Genomic DNA, 20,778 nt, shown 5'->3' on the forward strand with positions numbered 1-20,778 from the left:
TGTATAGTTTAGTCGCAAAAGTTCAAATTTTATCCTGAAAATATGTTTTCGGTGTTCCAGGAATCTACTTGCTTTTCAACAGAACTTCTACGATCTGTGTATTCTGATGGTTTCAAGAATTACGAGTCGCTTTTGATTGTTACATTGTTACATGGCCCCACGTTGGGCGCCAATAAAGAAAATCAATATTTAAATTTGACCAATAATGCCCACTTAATTTATAACTTTCCAAAAACTTCTGGTAAACCTGTATTTGATGTTTGACTTCCACTGGTTGCTAGCAAAGTGAGGGACATTATTGAAATTTGCTCTACTTACATATATCCTACTTTTTAGAAGCGAGATCACATCTAGTATTGGCTGAAGATTGAGTAGTTCGTTATTGATTGCTTCAATTTTTATTAAATACATAATAATTAATAATAATAATTATAATAATAAATCCACCGATTCTTACGGAACTAAATTCTTATAAATATTCACTTATATAACCAAACTTAAATGTAATATTAATAGAATACCCCCAAGAAATTCCCAGCACAGCTTACCTTTTTGTATAGTTTAATCCATGTTGAATCACCCTTGGAATCGGTATATTGCAGGCCAAAGAACCAAACTTCACGTAGACCGATTGTTTTGACAACTTGATCGAATAGCTGTTTGCCGGTTGTTGTTTGCTGGATGGCAAATTCCAGCTCGGCATCCATAGTGGTAACACGGACATTTAGCTGCAGAGAAGAGAGCAAAAAAAATGAATAAGAAAAATTAATTATAAAAATTTATCGCTAAAAATACAATTTTTAATGACAATGTCATTAAAATAAAAAAATCTTGCAAATTGCATGGAATTTAAATGTCAATGATTTCAGAGTGCCCCGCACCACTTCCCTTGTCATTCCACCCTATTATCATGCATGTATTTTGAACATTTCAATTGTTTTGACTTATTGATTGCATGCTTGGCCAAATAGCCCCAGTCAAAATAACAACAACAACAACAAACAATATTAGAAAGTTAACAATTGTCACGCTTATGTGCAAGTGTTTTTGCTGCTGTTGTCGTTGTTGTTGATGGGTGGTTGGATGTCCAGCAGGTCGACAATAATAATGTTGGACTTTGGTGACTGGTTAGCAACGTTTTATTTGTATTCGTCTCTACTCTTTGTTGCCAACACAAATATTTAACTTAAAGACATGTAGACGGAAATAGCAACTAAACAAAGATAATAATAAAAAAAATTCAGCACCACAGGTTAAAAGCTTAGGCAGTAAGGTTGAATTTAAATTTTTTTCTATATAAACAAATTCTTAAGATCCTAAGAAGGACTTTCCATATGAAAAATTTTTTACTCAGACTCTGAGTAAGTCCTTTTCTATAGGAAATTTTCCCAAACCTTATAAATGCTTCTCTTCAAGGCAGTCGCCTTAAAAGGCTCCTCTACAAGTTATTCGCATCTTCATACCAGTCGCCTGTACAGTCTCCTATTCAAATCAGTCCTCTTCTTCAAGTCAGTATCTCATAAGGGCTTCTTTCTGTTCAAGTCATTCACCTATATAGATCCATCGTTTAATCAGTCGCCTCTAAAGGCTCTTCAAGTTAGTCCCCTATAAAGGCCAAACGTCCAATCAGTCGCCTATAAAGACTGTTCTTTAAGTCAGTTGCTTTCTAAGGCTCCTCTTCAAGTCAGTGGCTTATAAATTCTCCTTTTCAAATCACCTTTGTACCTAAGGATGAATAAACTTAAAATAATTTCAGTCAAGTCCATAAAAGCTCACGGTCAAATCAGTCGCCTATAAAGACCTCTTTCAAGTCTGTCGCTTCTAAAGGCGCATCTACATATCAGTCGCCTTTAAATGCTCCTTTACAAGTTAGTCGCCTATAAAGCCATCTCTTCACGTCTGTCGCCTCTAAGGGCTCATTTGCATATCAGTCGCCTTTGAAAGCTTCTTTTCAAGTCAGTCGCCCATAAAGGATCTCCTTTAAGTCAGTTGCCTATAAAGCCTTTTTCAAGTCAGTCCTCTAAAAGCTCCTCTTCTAGTCAATAGCATATAAAATGTCCTCTTCAATCGAAAGGCCTCCTTCAAGTCACTCGCCTAGAAAGTCCCATTTTCAAGTCAGCTTCAAGTCAATTGCCTATAAATGCTCCTTTTCAAGTCAGTCGCCTATAAAGGGTTCTCTTCAAGTCAGTCGCCTATAAAGGCTCCTCTTCAATTCAATCGCCTACAAAATCTCTTCTTTAAGTCAGTGGCCTATAAAGTCTCCTTTTTATTTCAGTCGACTATAAAAGCTCTCCTCCAAGTCAATCGCCTATGAAGGCTCCTGTTCAATTAAATCGTCTCCAAAGGCTCTTTAATTCAGTCGCCTCTAACGCACATTTCCAAGTCAGTCACCTATAAAGGTTTCTTTTCAAATCATCTCAAGGCCTGAGGATGATTTTTTCCTATTGAAAGAAATCCTTAGAGCCAGAGCATAGCTTTTTTCTATAAACAAAAAAATTCTTTAGATCCTTAGTAAGATTTTTTATATAGTAGAACTTCCGCAGACACTGAGGATGACCTTTTTCTAAAAAAAAAATCTAAGAAAATTTGATATATCTATAGAAAAAATTCCTAAGACCAGATGACGACCCAAAAGTTTTTCAATAAAAAAATCTTCAGACCCTGATGATAACTTTTGTATACAACAAAAACTCCTCAGATCATGAGAATGACATTGTCTTTAGAAATCCTCAGACATTAAGGAAGACTTTTTCGATAGATAAAATTCCTCAGGTAGCCTTAGGGAGGACCGATATGGGCCATTTTAGAAATTAAACTAAAATATTAGGGAATCCAATGTTTGGACCAAATTGGTTGCCCCATTCGAGTAATATCGTCCTAGCATTTTAGTGACATTTTTTAAATATTGGGGAGAAGTACCGAAAGTTGTGGACCGGTATGGCCCATGAAACTAAGTTTGGATATAATGTGACGAAGACCAAATGTTGGACCAAATCGGTTGAACAGTTCGAGTGTTATCGTGCTCTCCGAGCGCCACATAGGGGTGACATAGGGGGTTTTTTACACCTTTCGGGCTGCTTTCCCAGGAAATATGGAATTGCCACTGAAAAAACATTTACCGTCGTAATTGGAGTAGCGAATGCAAATCGTTTCAACAAAAATCAAAGAGATTCGAGAGCAGGTCTTAAAGTGAACTTATCCGAAATTTTGTGTGAAAGGTACCAGAAGGAGTAGACAAATATAGTCCATATTCGAACCTGATCTATATCTGGTAGATATATTGGGATGTGGAAAGTATGGATTTCATCGGTCACTCCCTTCAAGTGTTATCGTGCGCAAAATTTGTCCGAACATTTTTGAAGTTTTGTGGGGGAGGTACCTGAAGGAGTGGGCCGATATAGCCCATCTTCGAATTTAAACTATGTTTTGAAAAAATATTACGAAGGCCAAATTTTGGACCGAATCGACAGATCCGTTGGAGGTTATCTTGCGCTTCAACCACTACACAAGGTGTCACAGGGGCTTTTTGCAACTTTCCGGCCATTTTCTCAGGAATTATGGACTTGCACCTGATGAAACTTGTACCCTCGTATAGGGGGAAGTGAATACACGTTGTTGCAAAAAAATCAAAGCGATTCGAGAGCAAGTCCTAAACTGAACTTATCCGAAATTTTGTGTGGGAGGTACCCGAAGCAGTGGGCCGATTAAGTCCATATTGGAACCTCATCTAAGTCTGGTAGTAATTTAACGATGTGCAAAGTATGGACCTAATCGGTTACTTCCTTCAAGAACAAGGCCTATATGGCCCATCTTCGAACTTAAATCAAATCTGGGCAAAATATTTCGATATCCAAAATTTGAACCGAATCGATTGATCCGTTTGAGAGTTATCGTGCGCACCAGCCAGCCAGACAGACAGACGGACGGACATTGCTAGATCTACTCAAAATTGTCTGAAACGGATTTCGTACAAACATACTTGGGGTCTAAAACCATTATTTCGATGAGGCACATTTTTGGTCGTATCAAAGTGTAAATACCCTCTTTAGCCTAAAGGCTGAGGGTATAAAAATTCTCAGACCCTTAGGAAAACATTTTACTATAGAAAAAATCACAAGCCCCTTAAGAAGACTTTTTTCAGAAAATAAAAAATCCGCAGACCATAAATATGACCTTTTTCTGTAGAAAAATTCTTCATATCCGTGGGAAGATTTTTGCCTATAGAAACAATTTCTCAAATCCTGAGGATGACTATTTTCTATAGGAAAAGAATCCTCAGACACTGAGGATGTATTTTTTCTATAGAAGCAATTTCCGTAGACCCCCTGAAGAAGATTTTAGTCTATAGAAAAAATTCCTAGACTCTAAGGAAGACTTTTTTCTAAGAAAAACTCCTCAGGCATTGAGAACGACTTTTTGTATAGAAAACATATTTAAAACCTGGGGATGAATTTTTCCTATAAACAAAAAATTCATCAGGCCCTAAGGATGACTTTTTTATAGAAAAAAAATTCTCAGACCCTAAGGAAAACGTTTTACTATAGAAAAAAATCACCAGCCCCTTAAGAAGACTTTTTTCAGAAAATAAAAAATTCGCAGACCATAAAGATGACCTTTTTTGTAGAAAAAAATTCTTCATATCCGAGGGAAGATTATAGAAACAATTTCTCAAATCCTGAGGATGACTATTTTCTATAGGAAATGAATCCTCAGACACTGAGGATGTATTTTTTTTTGCTATAGAAGCAATTTCCGTAGACCCTGAAGAAGATTTTAGTCTATAGAAAAAATGCCTAAAATCCTGAGGATGACTTTCTTCTATAGGAAAAAAATTCCGCAGACACTCATGATGTATTTTTGTGAAGAAGAAGAAAATTGTCAAAACCTGAGGATCACTTTTTTCTATACAAAAATCTTAGATCCTGAGGAAGATTTTTGCCTATAGAAAAAAACCTGAGGATGACTTTTTTTCTATAAAAATTCTCAGACGCTGAGGACGATTCTTTTCTATACAAAAAAATCCTCAGAACATGAAGATGATTGTTTTCTATAAAAAAAAATCCTCAGATCCTGAGCATGGCTTTTTCTATAGACAAAAATTCCTGAGATCTTGAGAATCACTTTTTCTATAAAAAAAATCTTAAAAACTGGGGATGACTTTTTTCTATAAAAGATTTCTCAGACCCTAAGGATGACATTTTTACAGAAACAATTTTCTCAGACCCTTAGGATATGTTTTTTAAAGAAAACAAAAATTGCCCCAGGCCATAAGGATGATTGTTTTTTTGTTCCTCAGGCCCTCAGGAAGACTTTTTACTATAGAAAAAATCCTCAGACCCTTAGGAAGACTTTTTACTATACAAAAATTTTTCAGATCCTAAAGAAGAAAAAAAAATCTTCAGACAATGAGAGGATGGTTTTTCTATAGAAAAAATCCTCAGACCATGAAGATGACTTTTTCTATAGAAAAAAAAGCTCATACATTGCATTGGGACTACTTGTGACCAATTGCGAAAAATTCTTAGAATCCTGAAGATTATTTTTTCCGGTATGGAATGACTAACATAGCCCATTTTGTTTGACAAATTAATCTCTCAATAATCTGCATTTGATATTCATTGAATAAACCACCCAACCACCTACTATATTTCCATATTTGTAAGGGGTGGAAGGAGTGGTGGTGGTGGCAAGAGATGAACAGTCAGAACAAAACAATTGGATCACATGCACTGCACTTAAGCACGAGTTTTATGTTTCGTTACATTTCCGTTTGATTGTCATGTGCGCGATTTTTGTTGTCATTTTGCAAAAAAAAAAAAAAAAAAAATAAATAAATAACTTGCATAAGACGATAGTTGTCTCTTCCAAAGCCACGTTGTATTATTGTCTTGCTTTTTGTTTTCTTTATCGGCTTTTTATTTTCTCCAAAGAAAAAAATATGAAAATAAGTAAAAAAGCGCAAAACAAAAGCAGTTCAAAATTCGAATAAAGATAATAAATAAAATGTAGTGGTCAAGAAAGAAAGAAGCCAAGACAATACATTGACAGTGCGACAAAAATGTGTCTCAATATTCAAAATAGATAAGCCATATATTCACCCTACCCTCCCCCTTTTTAAAAAAGTAATCAAAACGTCCGAACATAAAAAAGAGATATTGCATGTGCCATGGAAAAGATTAGACATTGTCAGACATGTGACTTTCTTCTGCTTAATGATTGACTGCAAAGTGTATTCGCAGGGGTCGGTCGGGTAGATAAGGCACATATTTGGCGGAATATGCACATAGAAATATCCAAAAGTTCTTCTTCAGGGGAAATGCGGATGTTGTCTATAGAAAAAGGCCTTCCTCAGAGAATTTTTCAGAGATTATTTCTATTCTCAGGGTCTGAGGAATTTTTTCTATGAAAAAAAAAATCATGTTTTGGGTCTGAGGAATTTGTTTCTAAAGAAAACAGTCATCCTCAGGGTCTAAGGATTTTTTCTAAATAAAATTTTTTTCTATAGAAAAAATCACCTTCGGTGTCGTAGAAATGTGTTTCTATAGCGAAAAGTCATCTTAGATCCGAGGAATTTTTTTTTATAAAAAATCTTACTTATATAGAAAAAAGTTATCCTCAGGGTCTGGGGAATTTTTGGATACAGAAAAAAGTGATCCTCAGGCTCTGAGGAATTTTTGGCCAATGGGTCAGAAGAATTTTTGACTATAGAAAAAAGCCATTCTCAGGTTCTGAGGATTTTTTTGTTCTGAGCAATTGTTTCAATGGAAAAAGTCTTCCTCTTTATCTGAGGAATTGTTCTATTGAAAAAAGTCATCCTAAGACTTTGATGATTTTTTTCTACAGAAAAAGTTGTTCCTTTCTCTATTGAAAAAGGTCATCCGCAGGGTTCGAGGTAATTTTTTCTTTAGAAATAAATTATCCTCAGCTTCAGAGGATTTTTTTCTACAGAAAAAAGTCATAGTCATGGTCTGAGGATTTTTTCTATAGAAAAAAGTCATCGTAAGGTTTCAGAAATTTTTTGCTACTGAAAAAAAGGTCATCCTCAGGCTCTGAGGAATTTTTGGCTACAGAAAAAAGTGAACAATTTTTTTTTCCAATAGGTCAGAAGAATTTTTGACTATAGAAAAAACCATTCTCAGGGTCTGTGGATTTTTTCTATAGAAAGAAGTTATTCTCCCTAAGGATTTTTTTCTATAGGAAAAAGGTTGTCCTTAGGGCTCTAGCTTTCTTCTATGGAAAAAATTATTTTCAGGGTCTGAGGATTTTTTTTCGTAAAAAAGTCATCCTCCAAGTTTTTTATAGCAAAAGTCATCTTTTAGGTTTGAGGAGGTTTTTCTTTCTATAGAAATAAATCATCCTCAGGGCCCGAGAAATATTTTTTCTACAGAAAAAGTCAACCTCGGAGTCTGAGGAATTTTTTGCTATAGAAATAGGTAATCCTCAAGGTGTGATGAATATGGTTTTCCACAGAAAAAAGTTTGCCTCTGGGTATGAGGATTGTTTTCTATAGGAAAAAGTCTTCCTCAGGGTCTGAGGAATTTTTTCTATGGAAAAAGTTGTCCTCAGAGTCTGATAATTTTTTTTTCTATAGAAGAAAGTCATCCCCAGGTTCTGAGAATTCTTTCTTATAGTAAATACACTGAGGATTTTTCTCTATAGAAAAAAAAAACATCCTCAGGGTCTGAGTAATTTTTATAGAATAAAAGTCATCCTCAGGGTTTGAGGATTTGTTCAATAGAAAAAAGTCGTCATTCTCGAAGTCTTAAAATTTTTTCCATTGGAAAAAAATCATCCTCACAGTTCCGAGGAATGTTTTTGTATAGAAAAAAAGTCATCCTCAGGGTCTGAGGATTTTTTTCTATAAAAAAAAACCATCCAAAAAGGTAATTCTCAGGGTTGGAGGAATTTTTCTGTAGAAATAAGTCATCCCAAGTTCTGTAGAAATAAGCGATACCCAGGGCCAGGGAATTATTTGCTATAGAAAAAGTTCATCATCAGTGTCTGCGGATTTTTTTCTATAAAAAAATCTTCCACAATGTCCGAGGATTTTTTTCCATAGCCTGAGAGTTTATCTACAGAAAAAAAAAAACATCTACGGGGTCTGAGAAAAATGTTATACACAGGGGATAAAGAATTTTTGGTTTATTCTCAGCGTCTGAAGAGTACTCTTTTATAAAGAAGTCGTGCTCAGGGACTGAGGAAATTTTTTCCATAGAAAAAAATACGTCCTCAGGGCTTGAGGAAAAACTTTCTATAGAAAAAATATCATCCCCAGGGTCTGAGGATTTTTTCTATGTAAATAGTATTTCTCTGGTCTGAGGATTTCTTTTCTATAGAGAAAAATCATCTTCAGGTTCAGGTTCTGAGGAATGTTTTCTAAAGAAAAAGTCTTCCGCTTGGTCTGAGGAATTTTTTGTATAGAAAAAGTCATTGTCAGAGTGAAGAAATGTTTTCTATTGAAAAAGTTATCGCTCGGGTCTAAAGTCATCCTCTGAGGGTCTGAGAATTAATTGCTATAGAAAAATATTCATCCTCAGGTTATTAAATTTTTTATATTTTAAACAAATTATTAATTTTCCGATGACAACAAGCCAAATTTTTCTTTAGAAAAAAAATCATCCTCATGTTCTGAGGAATTTGTTTCTATAGAAAAATCATCCCAAGGTACAGAGTATTTTTTTCTATAGAAAAAAATCATCCTCAGGATCAGAGAATATTTTTCTATAGAAAAATATCATTTTCAAGGTCTGAGGAGTTTTTCTATAGAAAAAATTAACATCAGGATCCGAGAAATGTTTTCCTATAGAAAAAGTCATCCTCATTGTCTGAGAATTTTTTTTTGCTATAGAAAAAGTCATCCTCATTGTCTGAGTATTTTTTTTTGCTATATAAAAAAATCATTCTCAGGGCCTGGGGATTTTTTCCGCAGGTTCACATTTTTTTCTATAAACAAATTTTCTTTATTGTCTCAGAACTTTTTTGTAAAAAAGTCTTCCTCAGAGTAGAGTTGGGTAATCTAGTTCCTAGTTTCTTGTACTAGTTCCAAAGCTTATGAGTAACATCATGAAATGTAACGTGTGATAGTAAGTATACGCAGTTTGTTCAAAGAAAAAATGTTGGCCATTGGAACTGCGAAGTGAACGAGATAGTTCCATATAGTTCCTTTGGCACAACTCTACCTCAGAGTCTGAAGAAGTTCTTCTAGAGAAAAAAATCCTTCTGAAATTTTTTTCTATAGAGTTTTTATACGCCGGTGTTGACACGGCGCAATTTTGAAGGCACGAGCTTCATCGAACTAGCGGGAAAAAGCTAACCATTTCATCACTATGCTACCCAAATTGTCAGTCGGCGTACTTAGTAAATATGTTTACAAATATATTTGGAAGGTTTAAACAAATATTCTAAACAAACTAAAAATAGAAAATTGTCCCCCCTTCCTTTGATTACAAAATTCTGAGTAATGTATTAGAATTTCCGCAGAAATATTTGTTTACATTCCATGTAATGTGGCGTTTAAGGGCTTCCTTTTGTGTTATTTGATTCTTGATTTGTTCGCTGGTTTAATCCCTGGCGAAAAAAACAATTAAGTGGATATTTTGAAATTTGAAATGATGCGTCATTAGAAAAATATTGAGGCAGGAATGGTGGGTGGCGCTTTGCCGCTTTATTGGTTATTCAATCTATTTAATTGACGTCACTTTTACTTTCATTTCGACACATTCCATTTGAAGAAAATATTGTTTTTTCTATCTCTCTCTTAGCTATGTGGTTTGTTTTATCGTCATTTTTGTTTTTAATTCCATCACCATTCGACTGCGTGATTTTTTAGAATTTATTTCTTTTTTATCGCATGCGATATTTATGTGTTTCTTTACTTGAGTTAAGTTAACTTTTGCTTGTTTGCTAGCATTTCGTCGTTCGTCCGACAGTTATTGCATGCCATGATGGTTCTTATCTTTTGTCAGTTGTATCTTTTCTCTTTTGTTTTGTTTATTCTGCATTTAACCTAAAATTGTTAATTGGATTTTCTTATTCATGTGTATTTTTTTATTTTTCAAAACTCATCGATTTCGCAGAATTGAGAGGGGGTGGCGGCTGGCTTGGTGTATTAAATGTCAATGCGTTCGTTGTAGGTTCAGGTGTAACATGTTTACACACAATTTTGAGAGATATTATGAAATTCCAATGTTGTTAAAAGATTTGTGGTGGAATTCTGTAACTCATTTTTTGAGTTACCGACTAAAATCGGTAACATTGATAGGGGACTTCAATGTTCATCATTTAGCTTTGGCAACTCGCCAGACATCAACATTGTGGCACACGGTCTGAAAAAATTTACGTGTCCTGACAACCATAACATCTGACACCGTAGTACTTTTCTAAACCATGAAAAATAAGTATTTACCAATTGCCGCTACACAGTGCTGCCTATTCCCTCAGATCCTCGTGTAGGTGAGAAAATTTTCCGGAATAACACCATCAACTGATCGAAGTCTCTATATTATACCAATTTCACAGCAGAGGTCACAATGTATGCGGGTAATAGTACGATCAGTAAAGTTCTCCTATCTGAGGAATATGAAATTTTCGGCCGCTAAATCCACTGCCACATTGTTCAGCACCTGGACGTCTGAAATGAGGCTTCCCCTGAACATGTTGGTTAATGGTGTCCTGATATCGACCACTAACTAATCCAAGATATTGGGTGTAACTTTCGATAAACATTCTTAGAAGTCCGCGCAAGCCAAAGCTATTTGTGAAAAGATGAGAAGTAGGAACAAAATCCTCAACGCTGGCCGGCAACAGGTGTGCAGAGAAACTTTGTTGACCTAATACAAAACAATAGTTCCAGAATGTCTTCAGGACTGCAACAGAGTGCCTCCTTGTAACACCAGTGGACCACCTTTATGAGTACCCAGCAAACCAATCGTAACGAAATCGGAACAAAATTCGGACGATACGTCCGATATCTGATCCGAAATCGTAATGATATCTTAACGAAAGTTGTATGAAGTGGTTGACAAAATTTCGGAACTAAATGTCGTAGCGACATCGGATCGATTTCGTAACGAAATCTGAAGAAAATCCTTGGGAAATTCGGAAAGGAAATTTCTTTCCGACATTCGTTCCGAAATCGGTAAAAAACTGGACTCTTTCCTCTCCGAAAAATCGATTAGAAATCGGAACGAAATCTGAACGACTTTGATTCCGAAATTGTTCAGACGTGTCGGACATCAGACATTTGGTTTGCTTGGTAGACGTATAATTTACTATTGCATCATTACAACAAGATAGTGTCCATACAGTACCTGCTTGGATGATATCGCCCTTAGTATCCCTGACACAATCTTGTGGAAAAACCTTCCAAACTCAGATACGTAAGGAGAGATCTTCATGATCCATAGAGGGAGAGAGATCAACTAGCTTACACTAATACAGTTGCAGATACAGTGTGGTTGCAGCACTTGGAAACCGCCCCCATATACCTTAGCAGAAGAACGCCAGTTGCCAAGGCAACAAAAGAAGTTTAAGCCCAATTAGCATCTTTATAGACGCAGCAAGCCCAGGTTGCAAAATTATTCCGTTGCTACAACAACAAGAAATATATGCCCAAATTTGTGGACCAAATTGGTGACCCCCAGCCAGCCAGCCAGACGGAAAGACAGGGCTTAATCGACTCCAAGTTCACTGATAGGAATTTCATACAAAACTTTTATTTTTTTACCTTTATTTTTGATCGTGGGTCGTAGGATGGATGCCACTGTGGTGCAATAGTAGTATGTACACCCACCTTGCACACTGAATGTCCAGGTTAAATTTCCCATCATGTTTTCAAAGGTGCCAAAATACCCCTCAGTATAATGTTGGCGACATTTCCGTAAAATTTCAGCAATGTAAAGTTTCTCTACAAGTGGTGTCTTAAGACACGCCATTCGAACTCGACAATAAACAGTAGGTCCGTTCTAGGGTGTAATGAATTCAACCATGCCCGGCTCTCGCAAAAAAAGAAGGTCGTGAGTGTCGCCCAAAATCGGACGTTGTGCCAGAAAAAAATTGATAATGCAGGATCGCCATGTTATATACCGTGAGATAGAGCTATCCTTGGGAATTTCTTCCACCAACTAACGTTTGATATTTCATACACACCTAGCCGCAAAAATCGATTTTCTCGCTAGATCCAGCAAAATTGCCCAATCGCTTAAAGAAAGGCTCTTGTGGATTGGTGCAAAGAAATTGTGAATAAAAACAGTCGTGGTGCTTCAAACGACATTTATAAGATCGTCACAGGCGACGAATCGTGGATTTATGCTTAGGAGCTCGAAACAAGACAGGAATCGACCGTTTGGGTCTTCGAAAGCGAGCCAAATCCAACGAAAGTTGTTCATGGAAGAAGACCTTCGAAGCAAATGGTGGCCTGTTTCTTCAGCAAAACTGATCGTGTGGCGACTATACGGCTTGGGAAATGTAGGACGGTTAACTGTAAGTGTTACACTACAATTTGTTTGCGTGAAGTCTCCTGAGGAATTCGAAAAACGAAGAAGAGAAGACGAATCATTCTGCATGGGCTATCACATATCGATTCAAACCAGCGACTATTTGACCTTACAAAACGTGGAATTTATGGATCAATGACTTCATCTGATTCCCGTAGATCAAGAAAAAAAGTCGTGGGCAACGATTTCGTGGCCAGTAGGGGCTGTAAAAGCGTTCAAAAAACATGTTTTGGAGTTGTTTCAATTAAGCCACTCTTAACAACCCAACACATGGTCCTATGTCAAACTGAGTACTATTAGGCTTAAAACTGTCAAAATTTCAAAAAAAAAAAAAAAAAAAAATTCTCTGCAATGTAGAGACACATGACAGTGGGAGTAGTTAATTTGGTTTACATATGCGGCTACGAGAGTGTTTAGGTGTTTCGGTTGAATTCGCATTTAAATGAATTCATCAGTCACACTTATTCTTGAGCTCGAGTCGTCATAAAATTGGGGAAGGGTTTCTTTGTTTCAATACAAAGAACTAAGGGAACTGATGAGTCCAAGTGGCGTTGGACGAAACTAGTCTTCTCTGCCATCCCCTAAAGTAATCAATTTAACTACATCCCAGTTTTAACTTGTTGTTTTTAAATTTGAAAACAACAAATATGAGATTAAGCTTGATTCACATACAAATAGTAAGCAAAAAAAAGTCAAATGACTCCTTGCGACACTGCATTTTGCCTGGATTTTTAGTGCCCCTCGTATGTGTTCAATCAAGAGCAGCTTTTTCTGCTCCAAATCCTAATCTACGATCGTCTTGCTGGCATGTCATTAAGACAACATTATCATCAAATATTGCTAAGATGATCCTAAAATCGAATTGTTCATAAAAATAATGGGACTTTGAATTAATGGATTTATCAACGGTGACATGTCGCTAAACATTAGGGTTATGACTTTTTTACAATTTCGTATCACATGATATTTTAATGAGTTTTAACCTAAGATTGCATAAAATCAGAACTAATAATTAATAGATTATAGTATTATTATGTCAAAATCATGATCAAACAAACCGTTTTTGATTTTAAACTGGAACTGTAACGCCGCAGGCGTATACGATTATCGGATACAACCATTTGGTCAAAATGATTTTTAAATAAATTCAAAATTGTCACAATCTTTGAGACACTTTACAACTTAGTTTCGCAAAATGGCGCGCCAAATTGTCACAACAATTCTTTTTATAATTAATTTTTGGCACTTTTGGTTTCGTTCACACCAAGCTTTGAAATTCAATTCCGAATTTGTCACTTTTTTCACCACTTAGTTCCAGTTTTTTTTTCTCAAATTAATTTCAATTTCACGACGATAATCCTTGAAAAAAATTGTGTAAATGAGGCGGGTTTAAAAACCATGAACCGTGTGTTGAGCGAGTGAAAACTATCGAATTCTCTTTGTTCCGGTATGGAAAAATTTACACTTTATTGTTAAACGAGGGCTAAAAGACAACTAAAAGTCATGTCAGCGACCGGCGACGACAGTGATTGTAATTGAAAAATCGTGGAAAAGCGGTATTGAAAAACAAAACTCAAACAAAACTAAAAGTAAAACTAAGGTGAAAATGAATGAAAAAATAGAAAAAAAAACGCCACCAAATAAAATTTTCTCCATTATCCACCCTCCACACAGCAGCACTTGTTTCAATTTTCTCAGTTTTCCAGACTGTTTGTGTTTGTTTTGTCCCCCCCTCCGTACTATTGTTGTTCTTCTTGTTGTTGCATTTAGTTCAGTAGTCATTTTGTTATTTGTTACCAATTTCCACTGACTGACTGACAATGTTCACAACGGAAAAACAAACTAAAAAACACTCAACCAACAACAACAATAAGAGTGGCAGCAGCAAAATGCACCACACCTACAATTATTGTTCTATTATCGGGCTAGAACAGAGCGGCTACATCAACAAACAAACAATAAAAATGGTCTATTGCTGGCAAATGTTGAATGAATGACGACTGACTGACGGTGGTTGACGGCCTATTAAAATAAAATAAATAACGAAAAGAAGACAAAAACGTGACAAAATTATTGTTGGCAGCAGGACTGAACCATGTAATGCACTACACACTTGGAGTTTATGAAGGATACGCTCTCAGTTTTCAGGATCATAAGAAAAATTTTATATGTGATTGAAGATATAATGAGAGATATCATCTACATCTCTGCGCCCTAATTTTCCGAATACGGACTAAATCTGAACGAAATGGGAGAAAAATATCTTTTCGAACATCGATTTTTTTATGTTTAGGTGTTTGTCAGTCTGGAGGTGGATTATCTACATACTTTTTTGTTTTCAACTAGGGAAATCACTTGTGATATGACCTGTTTCGAAACAGAATAGTGTGATCACCTGCCTTAGCGAATCTATATTTCCCGTGGACAAAAACTGACTTCGAGGATTTCCCATATATAAAGAAAGTTGGAAATTTGAAAAAGTTACGGTGCATGGTAGACGTAAACCAGAACCGACAAGTGTTTTGAATCTGCCTACGAGTCCCACCCCGTTGCCCTGAAGCGATTGTGTGCAAATCTCACCCACAGGTGACAGTATCTGTCTGTAGTCGAAGGTACTGTGACAGACACACAGTCTAAAGGTTAAAATACATAGAGGAGGATAGTGAGAAACTCAGAGAAAGGTCAAGATCGACCCACTCTTCTGATGCAGGTAGCGATTTAGACTTCAAATACGATAGCAACAGCAAAACAAATACAACCGTAGTGGAAATTCCAAATATGGAGAAGGTCCACAAGTGACCAAGGCTAACAAGACCCGGGAAACCGCAGTTTGGGGTTCAACATTGCAAGTTCAAGAAGCAACAAAGCGATCATCGTCCTTTATTTCTTCGGAAGCATGGAAGTGGATCAGGTTTCATTTGGGACACTGTAAAACCGACAAGGAAGAAAAAGCGCACCACACATTTTAATGTTTCGGGAAAACCGCGCCAAGAACCACGCAAAGGAGACTGTCCCGAGCGCCAGAGGACGAGAATGTTAGCTCGATTATAAAGAAGGTGTGCCCGGCCGCGAAATCGTTTGCAGAGCCTGGGAATTCTAAGAAGATATTCTGGACCCTGCAGAAGAGGAAGAAGGCTGCGGATATAGACAGAGAGCCGCCATCTTACGTCAAGGTAACGAAGAAACCCAGTGCTTGATACCAGTAGAAGTTTCGGTAAGCTAGCCAAAAAACATCTTCAAGCCTTTGACGAAGTTTCGGTAAGCTAGCCAAAAAGCATCTTCAAGCCTTTTACGAAACGGTCACCAAGAAGATCTTGGATCATCCGCCCTTAAAGATATTTTCCGTAGCATAATACCTCCTTAGGAAAGCTGGAAACTAACGCTGATGATGAAAGTCCAAGTTCATCAGCTTACTAAGGTATCCGTGTTTGTCAGAAGTTGGGGCAGCAATTTAAAGACGGAACGCATCTTTGGTCGCCAAAACAAGACTTTGAACTTGAATAGATGTGGGAAGCCTTTACAGAGGCGGTACTCTCATTGTGATCGGAATTGACAATCGCTCATCCATGATCTGACACAGACTAAGGGCATGACTTGCTACGTCTCAAACACAGTCCACTTCAAAGCGTAAAAGGCGAGCATAGTCGTGGACATGGAAGCCAACAAAAAAGCGAGAGGTAATACCACGAAGCAACAAAGAACAGGTAGCCGAGATTGAAATCAGGACTCCCAATAGACTCGATTACTGGATGATCAACGATCAAGCTTCTACTTATAAACCGCCATCGGAGGAATACGGCAATTATGGGCCTGATGGAACAAATTAATACAGGTAAAATATGTATTAGCTTAATTCAGGAGCTTTGGACTATTGAGGACAAGGTCTATAGACTGCCTCCAGATTGTACTGGATACAAGATATGATAAAGAAAAGTCTTGTGTAGTTCACGAATGAACTAGTTCAACTAAACAATTCGCTAGAGTGAACTAGTTATTGTCTGATAAATAACCTTGGCTCAGACCACATCCATATTATCGTCCCCGTTAAACATACTACCGACTTCATAACCTCTGACCTTCGTAATATTCCGAACTATGAGAAAGCTTTAAGGGTTCAGAGAATTTATCTATCTCCGCTGCCCATACCTTCTCAAATCCTCGGAATAGCTGATATAATTTGCAGGGACATCATCACAGCTGCAGCGGCTCGCTACATACCTGCTGGTGGAATACTAGAAATTAGGACAAATTTTCCAACAGAGGCGACGGAACTATTAAATGACTGTGATGGACTTCGTCGTACGAACCCTGAAGACCCAAGAGTTAGGGAACTTTATCTTGAAGTTTATTTTAGGGAAAATTCTCTTAAATTTGTCGATAGCCACACTCACGAGGAGAACGGGACTATAGAAGCACCCTTTCTTTTAGAACGGGACTATAGAATCACCCTTTATTTCAGCACGGAACTATAGAATCACCCTGTCTTTCAGAATGGGACTATAGAAGCACCCTTCCTTCCAGAAAGGGACTATAGAAGCACTCTTTCTTTCAGAATGGGAATATAGAATCACCCTTTCTTTCAGAACGGGACTATAAAAGCACCTTTCCATTCAGAACGGGACTATAGAAGAACTCTTCCTTCAGAACTTGACTATAGAAGCACCCTTTCTCTAAGAACGGGACTAAAGAAGCACCCTTTCTTTCAGAAAGGGACTATAGAAGCATCCTTTATTTCAGAACGCGACTATAGAAGCACCCTTTCTTTCAGAACGGGACTATAAAAGAACCCCTTCATTCAGAAAGAGACTATAGAAACATCCTTTCTTTCAGAATGGAACAATAGAGGCACCCTTTCTTTCATAATGCAACTATAGAAGCACCTTCTTTTGGAATGATAGAAGCATCCTTTCTTTTAGAACGGGAATATAGAATCAAACTTCCTTTCAAAACGGGACTATAGAAGCACCCTTTCTTTCAGAACGGGACTATAGAATCATCCTTTCTTTCAGAACGGAACTATAGAAGCACCCTTCCTTTCAGAACGGGACTATAGAAGAACCCTTCCTTTCAGAACGGGACTATAGAAGCATCCTTTCTTCAAGAACGAGATTATAGAAGCATCCTTTCTTCAAGAACGAGATTATAGAAGCATCCTTTCTTCAAGAAAGAGATTATAGAATCACCCTTTCTTTCAGAACGGGACTATAGGAGCACCCTTCCTCTCAGAACGGGACTATAGAAGCACCCTTTCTTTCAGAACGGGACTATAGAATCAGAAGGGGACTATAGAAGCATCCTTTCTTCAAGAACGAGATTATAGAAGCACCCTTTCTTTCAGGACGGGACTATAGAAGCGCCCTTCCTCTCAGAACGGGACTATAGAATCACCCTTTCTTTCAGAACGGGACTATAGAAGAACCCTTCTTTTCAGAACAGGACTATAGAAGCATCTCTTCTTCAAGAACGAGACTATAGAAGCATCTCTTCTTCAAGAACGAGATTATAGAAGCACCCTTTCTTTCAGAACGTGACTATAGGAGCACCCTTCCTCTCAGAACGGGACTATAGAATCACCCTTTCTTTCAAAACGGGACTTTCTTTCAAAACGGGACCCTTCCTTTCAGAAGGGGACTATAGAAGCGCCCTTCCTCTCAGAACTGGACTATAGAAGCACCCTTCTTCTCAGAACGGGACTATAGAAGCACCCTTCCTCTCAGAACGGGTCTATAGAAGCACCCTTTCTTGCAGAACGGGACTATAGAATCACCCTTTCTTTCAGAACGGGACTATAGGAGCACCCCTCCTCTCAGAGCGGGACTATAGAAGCACCCTTTCATTTAGAACGGGATTATAGAAGCATCTTTTCTTTCAGAACGGGACTATAGAAGAATCCTTTCTTTCAGAACGGGACTATAGAAGCACCTTTCCTTCGGAAAGGAACTATAGAAACACGCTTTCATTCAGAAAGGAACTATAGAAACACCCTTTCGTCAAAAACGAGACTATAGAAGCACCATTTCTTTCAGAACGGGATTATAGAAGCACCCTTTCATTCAGAAAGGAACTACAGAAACTCCCTTTCTTTCAGAACGGGGCTATAGAAGCACCCTTCCTTTCAGAACGCGACTATAGAAGCGCCCTTTCATTCAGAAAGGAACTATAGAAGCTCCCTGTCTTTCAGACAGGGGCTATAGAATCATCCTTCCTTTCAGAACGGGACTATAGCAACACCCTTTCATTCAGAAAGGAACTATAGAAGCAACCTATCTTCAAAAACGAAACTATAGAAGCAACCTTCCTTTCAGAACGGGACTATAGAAGCACCCTTTCGTCAAAAACGAGACTATGGAAGCACCCTTTCTCTCATAACGGGGCTATAGAAGCACCATTCCTTTCAGAACGGGACTATAGAAGCATCCTTTCTTTCAGAATGGAACTATAGAGGAACAATTTCTTTCATAATGCAACTATAGAAGCACCTGCTTTCGGAATGGGAATATAGAATCACCATTTCTTACAGAATAAAGAAGAAGCAGAACGGGATATAGAAGCACCCTTCCTTTCTTAACGGGTATATAGAAGCACCTTTTCTTTCTGAACGGGTCCATAGAAGCACCTTTTCTTTCTGAACGGGACTATAGAAGCATCCTTTTTTTCAGAACGGGACTACAGAAGAACCATTTCTTTCAGAAAGGATCTATAGAAGCATCCTTTCTTTCAGAACAGGATTATAGCATCACCCTTTCCTTCAGAACGGGACTATAGAAGCTCCCTTTCTTTCAGAACTGGACTATAGAAGTACCCTTTCTTTCAGAAAGTGTCTATAGATGCAATTTTTTTGGTTAAATCTATTATATGTACGTAGGACTTTTGGTATTGAAAGCGGGCTATGTATGTCCACGCTTTCGTATAGCCCCCATACAAAATGACGCGTGACGCGTCGTCGTTTTAAGGAATTTTTAAGATATTTGTCCCATTTTACCACCGAATTGGTTGTAATTTGGTATTTTGTGTCTCCAGAGGCCAAAAAACATTCCTACCAAAGTTGGTTTATATAGGTCCACGTTTTGGTATAGCCCCCATATAACGCCCCATATAAAGTACGCGTCATTTTAATATATTTTGAATGTATTGGTCCCATTTGACAATAGAATCGGTTGTAACTTTGTATTTTGTGTTTCCAGAGGCTAAGAAACATTTCTACCATAAAATGTTTATATAGGTCCACGTTTTGATATAGCCCCCATAGGACGATATCTCCAGATTTTCGGTATTTTGAAGGTTTTGGCCTCATTATCACACCGAGATGGTTGAAATTTGGTATTTAGTTTTCGTTGGGGGTATTAAACTTTCCCCCAGAAATTTGTAGAATAGAATTCCGATTTTCGGTATTTTGAAGGTTGTGGTCACATTAATCCACCGAAATGGCTGAATTTTGTGGTGGAGGGTATAAAAAGTTCGGCCCGACCGAACTAAACGCTTTTCCTACTTTATTATGATACCTGAAATCCTGAACAGGTTACATAAAATATTTTTGAAATTATGACATTGTGTTCCATGGACTGTGTTGATGGATGGTGTCATTTATGCCAAGTATAGTGTGCCACGAGGCATATTAAGACAAAGTTATTACGAGAGAAAATGATTGACGTATAGGTGGCAAAGAAGAAAACCTAAAACAAATCTAAAGTTAGCCATTAGTACGAACCTATATTTACTATGGATTGGTGTGATTGATCCTAATAAAAGCAATGAGGAAGAAAATTCTGATGGTAAGGGGACACATAAGACCATCAATGTAACTATTTTTATGCACGCCATTGAGAAATTTAAATTTTTAAATATATTAATAAGATGAAGGAACAAGGGAGATTTTCTCCCATTTGTGTAAAGCTTTGCATGGATTTTTTGTGGGTCAATACCGTGTTTATTTGAAAGCCACTAAAGAAGAATAAAGCAATTTTGATTTGTATTTTGCTTACAATAACTTATAGACAGAAGAATAACACGCAGTAGGTGGAACAATTATGTTTTCTCTCTTTTGCTAGGCGGGGAGAGAGGTATGACAAATAGAGGTACTACCGACAATCAACAAATCATAAACAATCAGAACTGTATTGACTTGGATGACGAAGATGATGGTGATAATGGATGGATGAAGAGTCAGTTTGTCAGTCAATTTAGTGCATATGACAGCTGTTTGCCACCAACACTGCAGCCAGCAAGCAGTTGTGCCACCGCCATTAGTAGTGTGGGTGGTCAAAACAAACATGAGAAGTGGGTA

At 37.3% G+C, this 20,778-nt stretch overlaps 1 protein-coding gene across 3 annotated transcripts in view; it reads right to left on the reverse strand.

Annotated features, from left to right (window-relative positions):
* Moe (moesin) overlaps positions 1-20,778 on the reverse strand; it is a 134,838-nt gene that overhangs the window by 11,239 nt on the left and 102,821 nt on the right. For 2 of the 3 annotated variants that reach the window (XM_073974378.1, XM_073974379.1), the window contains one exon: positions 549-728. In XM_073974378.1, the coding sequence (XP_073830479.1) occupies positions 549-728 (180 nt within the window). Of the gene's footprint in view, positions 1-548; positions 729-13,552; positions 14,107-20,778 lie in introns of those variants that run through there. The other variant, XM_073974377.1, reaches the window with a different exon arrangement.

The sequence above is a fragment of the Musca autumnalis genome, unplaced genomic scaffold, assembly GCF_047663935.1.
Source record: "Musca autumnalis isolate F117 unplaced genomic scaffold, ASM4766393v1 scaffold_3, whole genome shotgun sequence".
NCBI classification, from domain to species: Eukaryota; Metazoa; Arthropoda; class Insecta; order Diptera; family Muscidae; genus Musca; species Musca autumnalis.